At 38.5% G+C, this 21,680-nt stretch overlaps 2 protein-coding genes across 15 annotated transcripts in view; one reads left to right on the top strand and one right to left on the bottom strand.

The window, feature by feature from the left end:
• AP4S1 (adaptor related protein complex 4 subunit sigma 1) overlaps positions 1-21,680 on the top strand; it is a 76,044-nt gene that overhangs the window by 43,333 nt on the left and 11,031 nt on the right. The window contains exons 5-6 of one of the 6 annotated variants that reach the window (XM_082452289.1): positions 1,052-1,063; positions 10,412-10,951. In XM_082452289.1, coding sequence (XP_082308415.1) covers positions 1,052-1,063; positions 10,412-10,540 — 141 coding nt within the window. In that variant the 3' untranslated portion in view covers positions 10,541-10,951. Of the gene's footprint in view, positions 1-1,051; positions 1,134-3,519; positions 7,215-10,411; positions 10,952-21,680 lie in introns of those variants that run through there. The other 5 variants (XM_082452293.1, XM_082452292.1, XM_082452294.1 and 2 more) reach the window with 5 other exon arrangements.
• HECTD1 (HECT domain E3 ubiquitin protein ligase 1) overlaps positions 13,659-21,680 on the bottom strand; it is an 89,976-nt gene continuing 81,954 nt past the window's right edge. For all 9 annotated transcript variants that reach the window (XM_082451967.1, XM_082451971.1, XM_082451968.1 and 6 more), the window contains 8 exons: positions 20,742-20,943; positions 19,397-19,534; positions 18,514-19,121; positions 17,431-17,509; positions 17,212-17,305; positions 16,364-16,514; positions 14,731-14,875; positions 13,659-14,619 (listed from right to left, as the gene is read on the bottom strand). In XM_082451967.1, coding sequence (XP_082308093.1) covers positions 14,482-14,619; positions 14,731-14,875; positions 16,364-16,514; positions 17,212-17,305; positions 17,431-17,509; positions 18,514-19,121; positions 19,397-19,534; positions 20,742-20,943 — 1,555 coding nt within the window. In that variant the 3' untranslated portion in view covers positions 13,659-14,481. The remainder of the gene's footprint in view (positions 14,620-14,730; positions 14,876-16,363; positions 16,515-17,211; positions 17,306-17,430; positions 17,510-18,513; positions 19,122-19,396; positions 19,535-20,741; positions 20,944-21,680) is intronic.

The following is a 21,680-nucleotide window of genomic DNA, read 5'->3' as shown; positions in this document are numbered from 1 at the left end:
GAGCAAAAAGAAAGGGCAGATCATCAGTGAGCATGCCGTTTATTGATACATACTGTTAGGTACATTGCCTTTTAGGCTTTATGTATCTGTCTGTATCTAACTATATCTATATCTATCTACATATATACAGGGGATAATGCTGTATATACCATTTTATGACTAGCTTTTTTATTTTTTATTTTTATTATTTTTATTTATTTATTTATTTTTGGCTGTGTTGGGTCTTCGTTGCTGTGCACGGGCTTTCTCTAGTTGCGGTGAGCGAGGGCTACTCTTCCTTGCGGTGCGCGGGCTTCTCATTGTGGTGGCTTATCTTGTTGCGGAGCACGGGCTATGGGTGTGTGGGCTTCAGTAGCTGTGGCTCACGGGCTCTAGAGCGCAGGCTCAGTAGTTGTGGCACACCGGCTTAGTTGCTCCACGGCATGTGGGATCTTCCCGGACCAGGGATCGAACCCGTTTCCCCTGCACTGGCAGGCAGATTCTTATCCACTGCGCCACCAGGGAAGCCCCAGACTAGCTTTTTTATTTGACAGTATGTCGGGACTTATGTACCAATGTCATCATTTGTGGATTTGCTATAATTTATTTAAGTAGTCCCCCCTTGATAGACACTTAGCTTGTTTTCAGCAATTTGCTACTATAAATAACATTACCCTGAATATGCTGTCACACATCATTGTGCCGTTATTTAATTGTTCCCTTAGGGGAGACTTCTAGAAGTAAAACTGATGGATTCAAACTGTGTGCACATTATTACGATTTTGTATATACCTATCAGATTACCTGTGATCTGTAAAGGTTGCATTAGTTTATTCCCTCTACACTCTAAAGGTGAATTGTTCTAGCCTATAAAAGTCCTCTAAACTGCAGCCTATTTCTTTTTTTTAAATCACTGTCCCAAACTCAGGGCCTTCCCGCACTCAGGCTTCTCCCTACAGAGCAGCCTCTCCCACCTGCTTTCAGGCTGGCAACCAGAGCAGCTGCTGTCTCTGCTAAGTGCATTGTGTCCCAGTGTCTCCTTCTCATCCTTGCACTCTTTTCTCTTTTCCAGAGTGAATTAGATGTATCCTTTTTCAGTGCTGTGAACCAAGTTTTCCATAGTACTTGGCAAAGAACAGGCTAGTCTTGATCAGGTAAGTGCCATGGAGCAGGAAACCAATTCAGCAGAATCCAGAATTCAGAAGGCTAATCATCAACAGCTCTGACAAGACAGCCAGAGGTACAGGTGCTTTGCAGAAACCGTCCACCCTTTTTCACAAAGACGATTCTTGTATTTTTCAGACAGGGCAATGCTATGGTGGTAGTTAATAATCACTCTTATATATTAATTTAACTTTTGCATATGGAATAGACTTTTGCAGAATTTAAATAACACAGCCAGAAAGTGTTTGGTCCTCCTAGAGAGAATGGATTTCCATAGCTCTAGGTATAAATCTCCAGAAATTCCCCACATGATCAGAAGAAGGCCTTCAGGGATGATAAACTGGAAGGTTAAAGAAATTGCCTGGCTTGTATTCATCTCCTTTTATAGCAGAGGAAGCTCTCCTTTTCTTCTCTTCTCCTTTCTAAATCAAAGTATCCAAGGGCCCCAAGAACAAGCATGATTTACTTAGAATATTGCAGGCCTGCGGATTTTGGCAGGAGCCCACTGGGCTTCATGTGAGTGCTCTGGAGGCAAGTTGTCTTTTAAGTTAATTTTTACTTCGGAAATCTGCTTACCACTTGAACGCAATAAATAGGTGTCCTTTGAGAAAACATCAGGCTTGAATCTGAAATAGTAACATTAATTATAACAAATATGTATTAATTATAACATGTTTGTGTGTGTATACACACACACACACGTGTGTATATATATAAACATATATGTGTGTGTGTGTATACACACACACACACACACACACACACACACACACACACACACACACACACACACACACACACACACACACACACACATACACACATACACATTAGATACCTATGCCCAGAAACAGTATGTCAGTATATTCTGGGGAAATGGCCATTTACCCTTTACTATTGATACAAAATGTCATGTTGATAAACTTGATTTGCAGGCTGTATTTGAAGCCTCTTTAAATTAATTGGGGAAATCTGAGTGCCCTCTTGTGGTGAGTGACCTAAATCTGTGGTCCTTTTGACCTAGGAGACCCAAGACCAGACTGTATATTAGGGTGTATTTTTATTCAGCATGTCACATTCCATTTTAACTAAGTCCTTTGAAGCAGTTCAAAATAAATCTCTTCCTCCTTGTACAGGGTAATAAGAAAAATGACTTTTGATTTAAGAAGTCATCAGGAAGACAGCAAAAGCTAATAGACACTTTACTGGGACTATAGATACCCAAGTTTTGCTTTCAGTGCTGCTACCAGCTAGCTGTGTGTCTCAGACAAGACACATAACCCCCTCATCTCAGAATGATAGAATTAAACTAGAAGAGCCTTAACACCCTCTCAGCCTTAATGTTTGATGTTGCCATGACTAGGTAACTGAGCTGAGTTATCTTACACCTAGAACAGGATGGGAAAGTCTTACAAGTCTAGATATTCAGAGAAGTAAAGTGAATCAGATATAGTAGGATGTGTATTATAGTTGGACTCAGTGTGTTGATGTGTCTTATATATTGACTAGGTGTTTATTAAAAGTAGAGATGGGTTTGTCTTTGTATCCCTCTAGTGTATAGCATAGGTCCATGTAATGAACTCCAGCATTCTTGTTTGAATTTAATTGTCACACCAAAGCACGCAAGTTTCATCCTTACCCTTCATTTTACTTAGTTTCATTTTTGCCTTCTCTTCCTCTCTGACCAACTTATATATTCCTGTTCTTGGGAAATACTTAGGCACATCCACCTGACAGATTAGGAATTTTGCATAATTTAGAGAAGGGAACTAAGTCTCTCCAGACCTGGAAGTATATGTCTGTGCTCAAGCTGTAAGTTCATGTGGCCCTCCCATGGTCTAAAAGTGCAGCAGGGGGCAGGGCAGGCAGGGCATGGGGCACCTCTCTTCTACTGAGATTCTGAAAGAGTTTCTGCCCTCAGCCATCTGAAAAAGGTCAAATTACAAACCCAGGACTCTATTCTGCCTCATACATAGTTTTTTTTTTTTGGCTGGGCTGCACAGCTTGCAGGATCTTACTTAGTTCCCCGACCAGGGATTGAACCCAGGCCCCGGCAGTGGAAGCTCGGAGTCCTAACCACTGGACCGCCAGGGAATTCCCCACAGTTCTGTTTAACTGTCACGTTGAAGAAGTCCAGGGAAAACTTTACACATCAGTTTCTTAACAGTAAGACAAGGGAGCCTTTTAGAGGTGTGGCCTCACAGACAGACCGCATCACCACCCTGGTAGCATGTAACCAGGAACCTGCCAGAGCAGCTAACGTTGTACCAGGAAAGCTTCCTTAGGCCTTGAAAGGTTGAACCAGCAGCTGACATAATTGCAACTTGGAACCGGTTCTCCCAACACTCAGAGCACGTAACCTTTGTGTTTGCTCAGATTAAGGAAGCCTTCCACATCCGTCTGCTTGGAACAGACACGATTTAAGGCTCAGTCTTGTTGCAGCAACAGGAAGGTGGGAGTCCAAACCTTATGGAGCTCCCAAGAAGCCCTTTACTCGCAGTCTTTCTCCAGAGACTTTACCGCCCTGAAGCCTTTTAAGAAGGGAGCAGTTTTCCAGAGCCTGTAGGGTTAGACATTGGGAAATTAAATGCATTGTTTACATTTTTCCCTAGTATGGACTTGTTCTACTTCTAAGAAGACTAACGTCACAGAGCAAGGCAGATGGGTTATTAAAAAGAAACGACGTAAGCTCAGGAAATCAGGACAGAAATTCTGGTTTGTCAAAAACCCTTCTACTAAGTGGAAACTCTCTGTTGCAGAGTAGTCTCAAGTGGGGCGGCCTGCACCCCGGGGGCTAAGCACATCAGGACCTAAACCGTTCACGTGCGCTGAAGCAGCTCTGATACCCTCTTCATATTCCACTCCACCCGCGGGGCTGAAATGTTGCCTGAGGACTTCTGTCGGGAAAGTTTGCCCTTCCTCATACTTTGGTAGACTTATTTAAGACTTCAAATTCTACGAATTAAGATAGTTTTTCGGAACCAACTGATGAGCTTCTCAATACGTGCTCAGCTCCAGAGCCCCAGGTTTGCTGAATTCTCCAGACAATTCATAATTCAAAGGAGCAATCTGATCCCCTTCTGCTAAATAGTCAGAGGATGGCACCCATGAACAGCGCTCTGTAGAAGTCCAATTCCTCCCCAGTTCAGTGCACACCTAATGTGTGTGAAGGTACCAAAACCCTTGACACCCCTTTTGGTATTTGGTGGCCTTAAAGAGGCTTAAAGACTTGGTTTATTTTGGCTAGAATGGAATGCAGCAGTACTGCCTTCAGACCCAGACAACCAGGGTCCCCTTCCTGGGCCCTGTGCTTTAGAGGACCCTACTCTAGCTCTCCTTCAGCAGCACCCCTCTCCATGGGGTAAGGATGCTTACCCAGAGCCGGCAGGGCCCCCCACCCACTCCTTGACCACCCTCCAGCACGTGGGTCCCCAGAATTTAGCGGGTACCTGTTCATGCCAGTGCCTGCTGCCAGGGCCTATGCAGGTCTCTCTACCACCCCAGGACTGGAGGCAGGAATGATAGAGAGGCTGGGATGGTAAGGGGGGTATTCCACATGCATGCATGGGAAGAAAAGCCAGGAACAAGCTGGGGTTCCTATTTATATCTTCGTGCCCCCTCCCCAACAAATATAGGATAACTCTAGAATCCAGAATGTTTTCTTCATTCAAAAATATCTTTAAAAAAAATCTTTAGAACACTCATGTTTTTACTTTGTAAGTCCTTAAAGTCCAAAAGCTTGAGCAATTAATTCTAGAGCCTAAAAGCTCACATGCGTGATGTGAAACATGCTCTCTTTACTGCAGCTGAGGGTGGGCGAGTAGGAAGGGCCTCCATCCTCTTGCACTCTCTTATGACTCAGCTAGTTATCTACCAGGGTGTGCCCTGGAGGACTAAAAGCACCCAGCCAACAGTAAGAGCACCGCTAAGATTTGCAGTCAGGCCCTGATCAGGCCCCAGGCCCCAGTAGTGGGGCATCTATCTGTCGTTCCTTCATTACTTTCCTAAAATCCCAAACACCTTTAGAGGACCAGAAACCAGAACAGGACTTCTCCAAATAGGAGATAATTTCAGCCTGACTTAATGAGAAATCACAAAAGTAACTTGTTCAACTAGGGGCTATGGAAATACTGGCAAGAAGACCAAAGAAATTCTCTAGGGAAATCATCCAACACTGAAGTGGCAGCTTCTAAAGGAACTGAAATTTTCTCGATGGTCTCTCAGAAAGTTAAAATAATTAATTGTTATTACAAAAGGATTTCTTTTGAGGTATGGTGGAGCATGTGACTACATCAGGAATAGCTTGATCATATCAGAAAGGAGTAAACTAGCTTTCCTCTCCCTGAAGGTTACTTTTAGAGTCATAGGGTTTGACTGCTTTGGAGTTGGAAGAAAACTACACAATCATCAAGTTAAAATCTCACTTTTTAGACAAAGAGGCTGAGGCTCAGAGACTGATACCAGTTCTGTCCCAGAGTAGCTCTATGGATTGCTTGTCCCAAACCACAGAGCTACTTTGGCACAGAGCTGGTACTGGTCTCCGGGTTTCCAGAGCCTTTGATTCTAGGGCTACAAATGTGATTTAAGATTAAATTTGACACACTTTTTGAAAATTCATAATCGTCTGGAGTAGATTGTAGCAAATTAGTCTCTAAGAAAACACTTATAAAGTGCCTGGCACCATGCTGTCTTGGTGTTTCCTGAATAAGGGAAGAAGTTTTAGAGAAACCCTGGTCTTTGGTTGGAGGAGTCATAAATAAAGAAAAATTTTGAAGCGAATACCTGAATGTCTTGATAAAAGCATACTTTCCAAAAGTGACGTTCACGTCAGAGATTTCTAAACATCTTCTTTTCCTTTTGAAAATATGTCCATTGAAGCAAGAGAAGAGAGCAGGCCCCTGGGCCCAAGGGAATGTGTGCAGCTGGTCCAGTCTTTGGGAAAGGCAGGCACGGAGGGGTAAGGGGGCCACAGCCCGCTCCAGCATGAGAGTTCTAGTCAAGTCATGAGTGATGAGTCTCAGAATTATGAACAGTCTCCAAGGGAGTCAGCCATTCACCTGGGAAAGGGATGTGAAAGTTCCAGATTAAACAGTTCTGCCTTCCGGGCTATTTTGGCCCTCCCTAGCTTTAGCCATCTCTCTGTGTCCTTTAAGTGTGTTTCTGAGTCCTTTAGGTGCCATATTCATCCCCTACTATTCCTCCTATCCCTCCCTACCGGGTCCCTTTGCCTTACCCCCACTCCTTCTGGGTTCTGTTTTACTCAGGAATAGTGGCAGCAAGCTATGAGAAGCAACAGAGAATTTGGGGGAAAAAACAAGAGAAATGACAGGCTCATTGACCCCAGTGCTGACTTTGATATTTGTGTAATTTTACATAAGCCTATATAAACTTAAAAAAAAATTACACTGGGATGTCTTTGTTGCTCTCAGAATATGAATGGATCTTTCAGGAAAACCTACTTAACAACAACAATAAACAAACACTCCTTTTCAGTGACCTAATTAACTAAAGGCCATACTAAGCCTAAAAGTGAACACAGGACTATTACAAGGAGAGTTTATCCAGAACTATGCAGAATCTTCATGATAATCTTCCATACAGTAGCATTTGATTTTCTGTGGGAAATGTGAGCATATTGGCCCTTTGCAACTTATCTAATTCCATGGGAAATTGAGTTAAAGTATAAAAAAAAGAGAACACGTTTTTTCCCCACCCTACTTAAAGAACTTTCCTTAGCTAGGATCTTTATTTATTTATTTATTTATTTTATTTTGGGCTACGTTGGGTCTTCGTTGCTGTGTGCGGGCTTTCTCTAGTTGGGGCGAGCAGGGGCTACTCTTCATTGCAGAGCACGGGTTCTAGGCATGTGGGCTTCAGTAGTTGTGGCTCTCGGGCTCTAGAGTACAGGCTCAGTAGTTGTGGCGCACGGGCTTAGATGCTCCGTGGCGTGTGGGATCTTACCCGGCCAGGGATTGAATCTGTGTCCGCTGCATTGGCAGGTGGATTCTTAACTACTGCACCACCAGGGAAGTCCTAGCTAGGATCTTAAAAAAAAAAAAAAAAAAAGAAAATCAAATAAGAAGACAAGGGATCTGAGGCCAAAATCTAGAATTAGAAAGTTTAGTTTCTAGGCTGGGCTCTTCCCTGGAATTGCTTTTGAGGTCCCATTAGAATGTATGCTGCTCAGTTTTCTCTTACTAAAGGAGAACTAGACCACCACAGTGGTGTTAAAATACCATGTTGAAAAAGTGCTTTATGATCCAGAGATCAAAATTCCAATGTATGAACCAGAAACATTTCAATCACTCTAATTAAAATATTGATTTCAAGTGGCACTAATATTACTGGGGTCCTATTCAACTCCAATCCACATGACATAGAAATTCAGAAAGGCTCTAGGTTTCCGGGTTGGGAGAAAGTGGGGCTTTATGAATCTGCTCTTTAAGAGGCTCTTTCTAGTTCCTATCAGCTCCAACCTTAGGGTGCCCATGAAGGTAAACAAGTTTCCTCAAGGATCTTTAAGTCAGTTGAATTCAGTAAAACCTGAAGGTTGGACCCTCTTAAACTAGTCATTCTCAGCTCATCACCTTAATAGACCAACAGCTTGTGCCTTTCTTGCTTCCTCCTATTCCAAATGTCAGGGCTAAAGTGTGTTTGCCTCTGTTTATTGCCACGGGACTTGGCATATAGGGCATTTTTTGGTCCCTGCTCACCTGGCTTGTAACCCAAATGCCATTACTCTTGGCTTTTCCAGTGTGCACAAGTAACTCATAAACCAAATCAAGATGTGAACAACAGCTGGATTCTTATTTTAAAGGAGTCACATGATTCCAAGGGGAAATCAGCTTTCAGGCTTTTGCCTCACATTGGATTTGGTCTGTGGTTTCCCTTTATAGTGCCAGAAAGTTGCATGATTATGAGGGGTTTGAGCCAGATACTCAGGCAGTCACATGCCCACAGTACAGAATGCCCTCACTGAGCAATTCATGTTTCCAGGATGTTGGGAAATTCAGACTTGCTGAAGGACCTTGTCCTTGCATTGTGAGGATGCCAGTGGTTGATATGATTCAGCAGTAAATTCTAATCTGAATTTCAAAACATTGAGCTAGTTGTTCAAGGGGACATCTGAATTGCTGACCATATTCTTGCCCAAGATGGAGCAGTCTTCAGAGCAGCTTGATCCCTGCATTGATTCAAATAGAATAGATTAAAATGAGATCTCCTTCTACCTCAGAATCACCCTGGATGGGTTGACATTTTCAAAGGCACTAGGCTTTAAACAACAAGGTCCTGTTGTATAGCACAGAGAACTATATTCAATATCCTATGATAAACCATAATGTAAAAGAATATTTTAAAACTGAATGTATATATGTGTGTATAACTGAATCACTTTGCTGTACAGCACTAATTCACACAACACTGTAAATCAACTATACTTAAAACAAAACAAAAAACCTTGACACCAGAAAAAAAAAAGGGCACTAGGCTTTCATTGTCCTTAGTGAATACAACAGGGGGATTCTACAGGGCATTTTTTTCATGCAGTCACCTGTGCTTCCCAGCTCTGCCTTCCTTTATACCTGGCTGTCATTCCTACCTTGTCCTGGCTTCTAAGTTCTGGCTTCTGGGTCTGGTGAAGAGGATTGAGTCAAGCGCCTAATATTCCAGTCCCAATTTGGCCATGGACAAAGCAATCATCCATCTAATTGGAAGATATTATTAATAGGTATAACAGAGTAAAGCTTTTTTTTTTTCTGGGTCACTTAAGGACAGTTCCCATGGGCTCCTGAAAAAGTTTATTCTGCTGGAGGACTATTTGCACGGAGCTTAATGAGGTATTAACACAGAGCCTAATAGAAACTTAAAAGTCATTCCCAGGATTGTCTCATTCTCTATAGATGTACTTCACTAAACAAACACAATAGACTTGAACATCTGGAATTCAAGTCTATTGTGTGTGTAAGAAAAATCAGGTGTTAACGGCTCATTTTACAAAGATTCACTAATTATGAACTCCCGTAGTGCACTTAATCACTCGCTTGTTGAATGAAGTTTGTCTATTTGAAACAATCCGTCAGCTGTTTCTTGTTTTGTTCTGTTTTTTTTTCTAAACGGACCAGGATTGTGCTCTTTAGTGATGGAAACTTAAGATAGTAAAGCATAGAATTTAGAAACGTTCAACCATTATCATCTTCACTCCCAAGAGTTTAATCCTCTCTTCCAGAACAGGTCAGTTCTCTCTTCCAGTTCAATTTCACAAAAGTTAGGTACTCAAATGAAGGGACTCCTGGAGGAAGGACTTGGCTCTTTCTAATTAGCTAGACATCATAGTCTAACAGTGTTTTCTTCTTCTCCCATGCCCTGTACTAACTTTCCAATAAGAACATCAGTAAGCTGAAGTGGCTCCATCATTCTCAAATGAGTATTTTTAGAATGCTCCATTTATAAGAGGTACTCTCTTGAAAATTGGAATATTTATCTCCTTGGGAATTAAGTCAGCATTGCCTTTTCTTCACTCATTTCTCCTCATGGTTATTTTTTTCTTTAGCCTGCCTGACACAAAAGGTGCTCAAGGTGCAGTATTGTAAAGGCATTTGTTTGCGGGGAGGTTTGAGGGCGGAGGGAGGACGTATACTCAGCAGCCTCAGGCCTCTCCTGAGAAGTCTGGAAGCAGAGCAGTTAAGCCCAAACTTTCGGTTTAAATTCCAGCTCTGACAATTACTAGCCATGTGACTGTGGGCAATGGCTTTGAGCCTGTTTGTTCCTGTGTAAAATGAGGATCATCATGTTAGCACGTACATCACCGAGTCGTAGACAAGACTGAAATAATACATGTAAAACACTCAACACAATGCCTGGAACATAATGAGTATTCAGTAAGTCATGGCTGTTACTGTTGTTACTATTGTCTGGGAAGACATTGTTCTTGAGGTCAGGTCACACTCTTTACCAAAATTTATTTGCTTTGTTCTCCAGCTCTTAGTAGAGATTCCGTCTCCCTCTGGCTAAAAGGTATAGCTGTTCCATTTCTATGTCTATTGTCCAGTCAGCCTAACCAAGGTGAAATTAGGTATATATGTGTACATGAAGGTAATAATTTCTAATATAAATACCAATTTTAAATTTAATTTCAGGAATTCTGTTAAAATAAAAAACAAACCTTCATGCTTAGACTAATTTACACTGGAAAAATTCCAGGCAAAGTCATGTTATTATTTACTGAATGTTAACATTCTTATAACTAATTTCCTTAATGTGACCCTAGATAATGTTTAATTTGGATAAAGTACACATCATTTTGGATGAGATGGTGTTAAATGGCTGCATTGTGGAAACGAATCGGGCAAGAATTCTTGCCCCTCTACTAATTCTTGATAAGATGTCAGACAGCTGAAAACAGAAAGGCTCTGCCACACAACATCGACTTACAGGAAATGACACCACGGACTACCTCTCAACATCACTAGCCCAAAAGAATCTGGAAGACCGAACACTACAAAATGGGCTGTCCTTCCAAAGACATTTTAAATAGGTGTTTTCCACAGTTCCTAAACGGAAAACAAAACTGTATTTTAAAACATGATGCACAAAGAAAATTTTTCTCTAAACGGAGAGACAAGTTTTATTTTCTGACCATAAGCATTTTTTTCCTCACTTGTTTGTTTAGATTTTGTGGAGTACTGAGGGAAACTCTTTTGGTTTCTGCTTCCCTTTGCAAAGGGATAAATTCAGGAATAGCATCATGGGGTGGGAAGAAAATGTGGCACCTCTCTATTGGCCAATAAACTTTTAAAATTGACTTGAACACGCATAGCACTTTGAATAATACTGTTTTCTGAATGCTTTTTCCTTACAAAGTCAAAATGTGTGTACCTAATGAAAATTGCAGAATCAAATATTCTTTGCCAGTTTCTAAAAGCCTGATATCCATTTTATGGGTACTTGGCAACTACAATGACATCATTAACTCTATAGAGAATGTTACTACCTAACAATGAATCGCTAAGACAGCCCTTTAGCTATCCTATATGCCGTATTGTAAAGGGTTAGTCTTCTTATTAGTAAACTTATTTGTAAATGAAATTTAGTTCAAAGTTTAAAAACAGAACGCAAGAGTGTACCTCTGTTCAGGTTGCCATGAAATGACTCCATCTTCCCCTCCCTTTTATTCCTTCAACCCCTCCTCCTAGAATGTCTTGAAGCAAAGAAAACTGCTAAGTCACTATAGAAGAGCAATGCTCTGATCCTCCCAAACCTTTCTGTATATATGCTTTTGCTTCGTAACAGTAGAAGATACAGAACTGTCTTAGGTAAAAGCATGTTCACGTGCATGTTAGGGTAGGCGGGCAAGTACATTGGAGGACACAGAAATATAGTCTTGATACATGAAGATATTGGGCCATCCTATGGAATTCCAAGAGTTCTTTCACCTACAACACTCCATCCTCCAAAAGAGGACGTAAATGGGCATTCTAGGCAGTAATTCATTCAGTACTGTTTGATTTCTCTCCCTCTCTCGTGTATGTGTGCATAGGAGGGATTTTGTTTAAATTCTTTATGTGTTTCTAAAAATTCACTTACATATTTCCAAGTTTGCATCTACCAGGCAACCAGTCAATAATGGACTCCAAAAGCAAACCTTAGCTGTTTTGGACTCATTCAGGAAGGCAGAGGAAAGGCTTCTGACCTGCCAGAACAGTGAATGGTATGCATTAAGTAGCCAAGGTCTGGGGAAAGCCCAGTCTAGATGAAAGTGCTTTGGAGGTCTTTCTGAGACATAATTAGTTGGGAAACACTGGCCTAGTTGGTAGGCACTTAATCAGTAGTACATTCGGGTAACTGCTGAAACTGGTACACCAGAAGTAACTAGGGAGTGAATAAAATTAATTTTGGGGTCACACCAAAATAGCATTCAAATAACATCTTGGCACAGATTTTAGTACCTTGAGAGAATAACAATTAAAAAAAAAATACTAGGTAGATACCACTGGAAAAAATACTCCAGAGGCTAGTGTATTTGAAGACCCAAGTAGATGTCTCACAATACTTGACTCATACACAAAGTGAACTCTAATGTGACTCTCTGTTGTGTGACAGGCTGTGTCATCATCTCACTTCAGGTTTATTGCTGAACTGTGACTACCAGCTTTAAGTGATTTTCAGACTCATGAAATTTATGTCTCAGACTGGTCAGCTTTACCTTGTTCTTGGACTTCTGGTTCTACAGGAAGATTCCTGACATGTCAGAGTTACTCACTGTATAAGACTCATCAACTTTACCTGCTGTAGTAATGTGCTAGACCAGGATTCAGCAAACCTTTTCTGCAAAGGGCCAGACAGTAAATATTCTAGGCTTCGTGGCCCATATGGTCTTTGCTGTAACTACTCAGTTCTGCCACTGTAGTGCAAAAAAAAGCCATAGATTATACATAAATAAATCAGCATGGCTGTGTTCTAATAAAACTTTATTTATTTTTGGACACAAATCTGAATTTCATAAAATTTTCACATAAGATATTATTATTCTTTTTTATTTTTTTCAACCACTTACAAATTTTAAAACCATGTTTAGTTCATGGGCCATACAAATGCAAACGGCAGGCCACAGTTTGCTGACCCCTGTGCTAGACTAGTCTTGGTAAAAGCTGGCGATTGACAGACATTTTAGAGACTTAAATAATACACATAAACTGGATTTTAATTCTACTGCTAGTGTAAAGTTCTAGTCATGCATCCACGTATTGAGACAATCACCACCTCTGTTTTCTGGATTAAAGCATAGGTCATACGTTTAAATATTGCTATTATGTTTTATTTTAACTTTTATTCTCGCAGAGAATTGTGAAGCTAACAATAAGGTAAATTATATAAATGCTGCCTCTGATTACATAGTCACAACATTCTCATGCAGAGAACAGACACACACACTACTCAAATGACTGACTGCAATGGGAGAAATCTCTTCTAATGTAGAAAGGGAACATACCTTTTAAACAGGTAAATTGTGGGCAATTCCAAAAAATGCTTTTCACGCCTATAAAAGCCATTTGGCTAAATCAGACCTAGTGACATTTCTTTTACCTAGATGCATAGATATGATAAGTCACAGGAAAATGGAAATATAGCCCCTTTTCAAAACCAGGAAATAGCATTATCCCAGTGGTTTCTTTTCACACTAACACAACATTCAAAAATCATTCTTGGATCTTAGACTTACACATCGCTGAAGATACAATGGTAAGTAGCATATTTGGTGTTTAAAAAGTTAACACAAATAACTTGGCTGTTTTTACCTGAAGAATACTTTAAAGACAGAACACTAGAGTTGGATCACAAGCATGTGAACATATATTTCTCCTAGCTTTCCAGTTTCAGTAAGTGTATTTACACAGAAAAATACATTTCTTCATGTAGTAATTTCAAAAAACTATATATCTCAATGATTCAAAATGAAAAGTATACAGTTAAGCTCGTAGGTCTGATGGCTGCAGTGAAACAGTCACATGACACAGTTTTGTATGCTGCAAACATTTTAATGATTATTGTTGAGAATACATTTTGGAAATTTTTTTACTTCAAACTGCAACAAGTTAAATAAATGTTTATAATATACAAAGAAAATACAACCAAAAGTAAAACTTGCTTTAAGTGTGCCTTGCATCTAAACCAGTGTTTTCTCCACCGTCTTAATATATCTTTATTTTTGAACTGCACAAACACACTTAAGAATTTGATCTTTATAGTATGGCATTTAGGAAATAAAAATATACTCCCACCTCAAAGAAATAAAAAGGCTGTGCATGATTATATGCCAAACAAAAGAGAGAACACTAGATATACTCTGATAGTGCAGGCATCATTAAAAAGGAAAAGAAAAAGCTTGAGATGCTCATTAACTCTCTATGTTTTAAAGAAGCAGGATTTTTGACCAAGTAGCTTAAAAGCCAGCAAAACAGGCATCAGTGATGGCAACTGTAGTGTATGAAGTATGAAATGACAAACTTTACACAAATACACTGTCAGAAATTTACCAATGAACACTGAAGATCTGAGAAGCTGCTCTTTGGAACAGTCAAGTAGGACCACCTAATTCCAGTCACATGAGCCCTTGTAGCAACACAAAGTGTTCTGTGCTATATACTTGCTGGCTGGATAGTTAAAGGATTTGTTTTGTCATTAGCAGCTTACGAACTTATTCCATGTGTTCTTAAAGCCTTAATGGTGGAAAAAAGGCAAGTGTCATTAGCATGGAGGATCATATACTTCTCTGCACACAAACACAAGAGGCTTCACTAGAATTTTAAGTCTCTGATGTCTCCCATTGCACTTCAAAGCTCAGTTGAGATGAAAGCCTTTCTCCATTGTAGCAGCTAGCAGGCGCTCTCTCATGATCTCCTCCGAAGAGTATTCCGGCAACTTTAGATAATGTACACACGTATTCACTGATGGGTAGCTTGCATCAGTAGCATCAACCTGCGGACACAGAAGTGAAAATAACAGAAGACCATGACTTTAAATATGTATTTCTTTCAATCCTTAAGTATCTTAATTCCATTTAGATTCCCCAGTAGCTAGAGTGTGTACCTTGCGTACAACTGTGAGCCTGGGATGCAAGTTAGCCAGTCCACCTGGGGGTAGAGTTGAACAACCAGTGGTAAACTGCAGGAATGCCTTCCTCTCATCTGAAGACATGCCACATAAAACCCTCACAAACCTAAGGAAACCTGGGCTAAAAGAAGAAAAATAAAGTTATATTGATTTGATAGCTGATTTAAATGAAAAATACTACCATTACTGTATAAGCCAGCAATAACCCTAAAAACGAATATCCGCATGTTGGAAGAACAACACTGTCTAGAGACTCTTGGGTAAGTATGAAATAAGCTGATACAAACTACTTGAAAAATGTCCTTCAAAGACTGATACAGATAGACTGAAACACTGATGGAGTACAGGAATCAAATATGCAACAAAGGCAGCAAATCAGAAAAGCTCAAGATGCACATGCATAATTCACCCAAATATGGCTAAACTAGCAACAGGGATCTGAAATAATACATTTTTGTTACAGTGAAACAAAGTATCACTATATGCTACAACATGGATGAATTTCGTAATTATAGTATTAAATAAAAGAAACCAGACCTTAGAGAATACATACTGCATGATTTCATTTATTAAAGTTCAAAAGCAAGCAAAATTAATCAATGGGAATAGTGATTTAATGACTTGAAAAGAATAAGACGGGGATGGGGACTTCTAGAGTTGTTTCTTGTTCTGGGTACCATTTATACAGGTGTGTCCATTTTGTGAAAATTCCCCAGTATGTATGTGCAACTTGTGTACTTCTCTGATATGCTTCAATAAAAACTTTACTTAAAAAAAAAAAAAAGCTATATATACAATGTCATTTATGTGTCAAATAATAATACTTTCTCATTTACATTACTTTGAAAACTTTAAAAAAAATACAGGGCTTATAGTCTTAAAAAATGTCAGTGGTATGAAAGAAAAAACATCCGAGGAACTGTTGATTAAAAACATATCACAACTAAATACAATTTCCTGATGGGGGAGAATGGGAGTGAAGTGAGTGCTATTAAAGACATTGCTGGAATAATCAACAAAGCTGGAATGTAGACTATAGATTAGCTAATAGTATGGAATCACAAATTTGCTAACTAGTATGGCTACGTGGGAGTATGGCCATATTCTGAGGAATGTACACTAATGTATTACAGAGTAAAGGTACAAGATATATGCAACATATCCTCAAATGGTTCAGAAAATATATATGTGTGTGTGTGTGTGTGTGTGTATAAAGAGATAATGTAAAAGAAATACAGCAAAACGTTAAATACTGGTGATTCTGGAAAAGGATATATAGGAATTCTTAACTATTCTTCAACTTTTCTATAAGATTGAAATTATTTGAAAATAAAGGTTAATACAAAAGCAATAAAGCCTAAGGGTTTACAAATGACCCAATTTTTAAAATGATGAACAGTTAAAACACAGTGAGAAAAGGAATGTTAACATCAGCCAAGATGACTTTTTGTGTGAACTCAGCCTTATCAGTGAATATACATCTTGGTAATGGTGAGACTTAACTGCTTTCTCATTTTATGCATATAATTCACTGAGTCATTTAGAGAACCCACCATTTGATTTTGGGACATAAACAATTTGTTGATCTTAGAAAATAACCAACACATACCTATCACGTGTATAACCCAACTTAGGTTCAGTATAATTAATAATATCCTCTGCTGCCCAGGATGGCGACTGATTTCCACAAAGAATCATTTGGACTTCTTCATGGCTGAAGGAACTTAATTTCTCCATTGGAAAAACTTTATTAAACCCATCTACATTACATACACAGTAAAAAAACAAAAACAAAACACACAACTCAGTTTCTAAGTTATAATTTCAAAATAAATTTCAAATCAAGATACTCAACTAAATGGATAGAAGATAAATATTAACAAATATTTGAAAAAGTAAATATAAATGAAAATAGCTTGAAATAAAAACTGTGCTAGGCTTTTAAGTACAGAAATTTTTGCTTATTATCACAAATGTAGACAGGGAGAGAATATTCAGACACTATGGTCAGTAGCCAAATTCTAATAATTTCCCAATCAGTTCTTTATGTCATATAAGCCAGCCAAGGCTATGTTCTCATTTTTAAAACTAGTAAGTGATAAACAGTCCAGTGTATTTTGCATCAATCTTTACTTGAAGAATTTAGGTTCTAACATAGTTTAACTCATCTTGATCATGTAATATTGAAAGTATGCAACATTATATCCACTTACAAATGAAAAAATAGAAGCCAAAAGTGGGTCCCTCATTACTCAGGAGGACCAAGCTGAGGGTATGCTACAGCTTGAAAATGTTCCAACCTGTTCTGAGTACTCTGCAGGACCTAACTGTTGGGAAGACAAAAAACTAGAGGGCAAATCTAGAGATTACTAGCAATTTTTGAGCATAGCAGTACCTTAATTTCAGCTGTCTCAAAGTAAAAGGAGAGAGATTCAACTAAAGAGCCTTAAAAATTACCTCTAAAGGCTTCCATCTGTTTCTGAATACCCATATGCATACAAAAGTCAAACATCAAATCCACATATTCTTCTGCATTATCCATTGTTACCATCTGCAAAGGAAAATTTGTCAACGTAATTGTTAATATCTAGGAATATTTCAGTAGCGCCTAGTACAACTGGCCTCATTAAGAGGATTTTTCTGGACTTACAAATATATCAAAAGCAAAATTTGTACCTCATCTTCACCACTTGGCTTGAGATCCACAGCTGTAAAACCATATATTCTTGAGGAAGGGCAAAACTGGAAATTTAAACTGGGAGGACAGAAAAGGATTAGATTAACATTCAGCTATCATTGGTGTTTAATTTTTAAAACACTGCCACCAAAACCATGAGCACCTCCCCCAACCCCCAACAATAACAAAATCACTATTCCAGCTTAGATGTTAGGTATGGGGCCTTTTAAAATGCAAAACCGTGTGCACAAAAACTATTTGGCCAACTGTTTACCAAACCTGGCTTTGCAAGCATTGCATGAAACATCACCTTTCATGTTTCACTTCCTCCTTAGGCACAAAATTAATAAACTATGGATTTTTGTAATGAATTATGGTAGCAACATGTTTACAAGATTTTTTTTTTTTGCAAAAGAAACTATTTTTTTTTACTAAAGTTGTTCATGCTCTGTTTTTACCCCCGCCTCACGTCAAACCTTGAACATATGAACAACTTATCAAACACAACTTCTCAATGTTATCATCAAAGAAAGAAGGAAAGGAAGGAAGGAAGAAAAAGACAGCAAAGCCTTGCAGTCAATCCAAAAATCACAGTTTAACATACCAAGGGTATAATAATTACATGTATATAAATTAATAGAATTTTATCAAAAGATCTACAGCATCTGAGTTAGTTAATGCAGCCACTGGGGATAAGGCTTACATACAAAGCAAACTATTCTGAGGTTTTTCAAGTAGGCTATATATATCAATTAGCTAATGAATTTGTCAAAATATTATTGGCTTTGGACTGTTTACACAAGATATATATAGTTATCACATTTGATAAATCAGATAATCTTTCAGACATCTGATGATTAATAAACTATATTCTGGTATTCTGAATGCTCTCTTTATAATATTAACAAATCAAAGGATCAAATCAAAAATTGATATTTCCTAAAGCATCTTATTGTTAACAGACTGTATATTCATATATTGCAAATCAGTGAAGACAAAGGAACAAAAGCTTTAGAATTTATTCATCCATTAGGTTGAAGAGTATATATATATATATATATATATATATATATAAAGCTTACCCTAAATCCTCTATGCTAAGTGGAGGCCCAGAACCTGATGGATTCTTCAGCACTAGTTCTTGTAATTTTGTGTTCTTCTCATCTTCAGAAAGACCTTTGTTGCTTAAAATCTGGCGCCTCTTGATAGCAAGGTCTTTAATTTCTTTTAAAAATCTGGCTCTGTGTGGGTTTACTAGTTCAAAGTCTTCCCAAGTTAAAATTCCATTAAACCAAGCTGGGGGTTTTGGTTTGGGGGGATCTAGAATAAATTCTGATTTTGAATCCTCTTCAAAGCTTCCTACTGAGAGTGAATCATGACCTTCTTCTGTAGAGGCTTCAGACTGACTTTCAGTACAGTGTAAGTCTCTATCACCTCGTGACTCATAAATCAGTTTACTCATATTGCTCTTAATGTCACCCATACACATAAGTTTAAAGAAAGGTTTAGAAATAGGTAAGTCCACAAGTCTATTGTCTTGAATGCATTTGGCCAAGAAAATTCCAAGGAAATGAAAGAGTTTTGTGATCCTTTCAAGCTCATCACTATCTTGTGGAAATGGAGCTGTAAACAGTCCACATGATCTCTGAACATAGTATCCGGGAGGTTTCAATCCACCTCCAAGATCGACCTAATTTTTTAGAGGGAGAAATGCAAAAAAAAGGAAAAGATCCATAAACATTAAACATCTTAATTCCACTATCTATAAGTATCTGTAAACACATTTTATTAAATAGGTTTTATAGACTAAATTTTACCCTTTAAAAGCATTTTAATAATATCAGGATTATTCAATAATAAAAGTAGAGTCAGAAAACCTGGCTTACATTCTGGAAGCATAACTGATTTTTAACTTTCTAAAAGCAGAATCGCAAATCAAATCACAAAATGGAAAGTAAATCTTACATGACGAGATTCATCATCTGGAAAGTTATCATCACAAAGCCAAGCTCCTAAATCAGTTCTCTGGAATTCTGCTGCCACCAGAGCATAAAATTCTAATGTGGGCCCCAAGCCAGTTCCTTCTTCTCCTAAAAATTCAACCTAAACATGAACAAATAAATTATGGGGGAAAGTAAGCTTAAAAAAAATGTTAATGATCCCATTCTTGCCAAAATCCAGTCCTACTGTAATATAGTTTTTTTTTATAGTAGCAGTATAATATAGTCCACACAGAAGTTTTTATTCCAGTTTTTCTAAAGAGAAATTTGATTTGTTGTATGCTATTCCATATTTAAACACTGGGGTGAGCGTTGTTCATACATCAACTTACTTCTCGCAACAAACCTACAAAATAAATTATGTCCTTTTCATACCAAAGGAAAACAAATTTCAGATAAAGAGGTTATATATCATTTGCTTGAGGAAATGATGGTATACAGATTTATATGTGTGTGCATGCGCACGCGTGTGTACGTGACACCAAAACCTAAACTCTTCCACTTATTTCTGACTTTAGGCAGTCACTTTAAAGGTTTTTTATCCATACTCCATGTATTCCAAAAATTATTTGAGGCAGCTTACAAAAACACACAGTGCATGTTTAAAAAATAATAATAATAATAATAATTGAGAATTATCTGGGTTAGAGGACTATATGGGTAAGAAGAGTAAGATGAAGGCACAGAAAATTCTTTTTTTGGGGGTGGGGGCGTGAGCTGGCGGCATGCGGATCTTAGTTCCCCGGATAGGGATTGAACCTGTGCTCCCTGAAGTGGAAGCACGGAGTCCTAACCACTGGACTGCCAGGGAAGTCCCAGGCACAGAAATTTTAAAGTGAAAACCATAAGCCTTATAAATTTTCTAGAGATGTATTATATTTATCATAATCAGTCTGTGATCCAAAATTAAACAAACCAGGTGGCTGACATCTGTGACAGGAGAGGTATTTCTTTCCTTGTCTCTCATATATAAGGAATAATATGTATATAGGATATAATCAACAATGCCCACAATAACATTTCTGCAGTAAATATATTGAATTTCTTACCGCCATTTGCTACAACATCTCTCAATATCTTCATGAGTGAAGATATTCTTTGCTGCTCATTAAGCCACGAGATCCTGACCCCTGAGGAGGTGAGCTGACATCCTCTTATGAAAGATGCTCTGCCAGAGGAGAAGGCCTTTGCACAGAGGGCAGAGAAATCCATCTACACTTCTATCTAATGCAGTTTTTTATGTGGTGGAAGACACAGACTGGTTCTCTAATTGTCAGTCCTGCACACTAAAAGAAATTATATAGAGGTACCTCAAGAACTGATTTCCGATCTGCATGTATTTGCATGACATTCTCAGCCCACTCCATCAGTGATTCACCACGTGGAACTTTTACTCTTTCATGCTTGAGACGACCAACACGAAACTCTCCAGGATCATCTCGCCTTACACTACTTGTGGTCCTTGTTCTTTCCACAGTGGCCTCACGTCGGTTTTGTAACCACACTATTGCTCTGAAATAGAAAAATACCTATGTAGTTGTAGCATACAGCAACAGCTGAATATACTACTAAACCAGCAACAAAATTCAAAGATTTAAGAATTTTTTAAAAACAGTATTTTATCAGATGACCAAATATACTCATCTTATTTCCTTAAACAAATTGAGAAAATACTGAGTCTATATTTTTCCCTTTTTACTTTAGCAATTAACAGATCAAAATAAAGGTCTGTGGTCCAACCCCACACAACACATAAAAATATAGACAAACTCATACTACATAAAATATAAACATTTCCTAAATCAGAGAATGTAAAAAATGGTTAAGCTATCTTTATTACTGTGATACAAATTGAAAGCCAACACAGAAACAGTGTTGTGATTTTGAAACATTTTCTTTTTAACAATGCAGAGTTAACCCCTCTAGGATGGGAGAAAGAATCTTGAATTAAGAATAAGAAGATGAAAGATCTACTCTCATGTGTGCTACAATATTTTTGGTACTCTCAGGCCAATCAGCTATGTACTTTGACAATCAGTTTCCTCATCTATAAAATAAAAATCAGGGAGTTCCCTAGTGGTCTAGTGGTTAGGATTCGGGGCTTTCACTGCCATGGCCCGCGTTCAATACCTGGTCACGGAACTTGAGATCCTGCAAGCTGTGTGGTGCAGCCAAATTTTTTTTAAAAAATTGAAAAAAAAAAGCCCAAAAAAACAAAAAAAAACAAACCCACACATATAAAATAAAAA

The sequence above is a fragment of the Balaenoptera physalus genome (assembly GCF_965194825.1).
Source record: "Balaenoptera physalus genome assembly, chromosome: 2".
Taxonomy (NCBI): Eukaryota; Metazoa; Chordata; class Mammalia; order Artiodactyla; family Balaenopteridae; genus Balaenoptera; species Balaenoptera physalus.
This window is presented reverse-complemented; position numbering and strand designations above follow the sequence as displayed.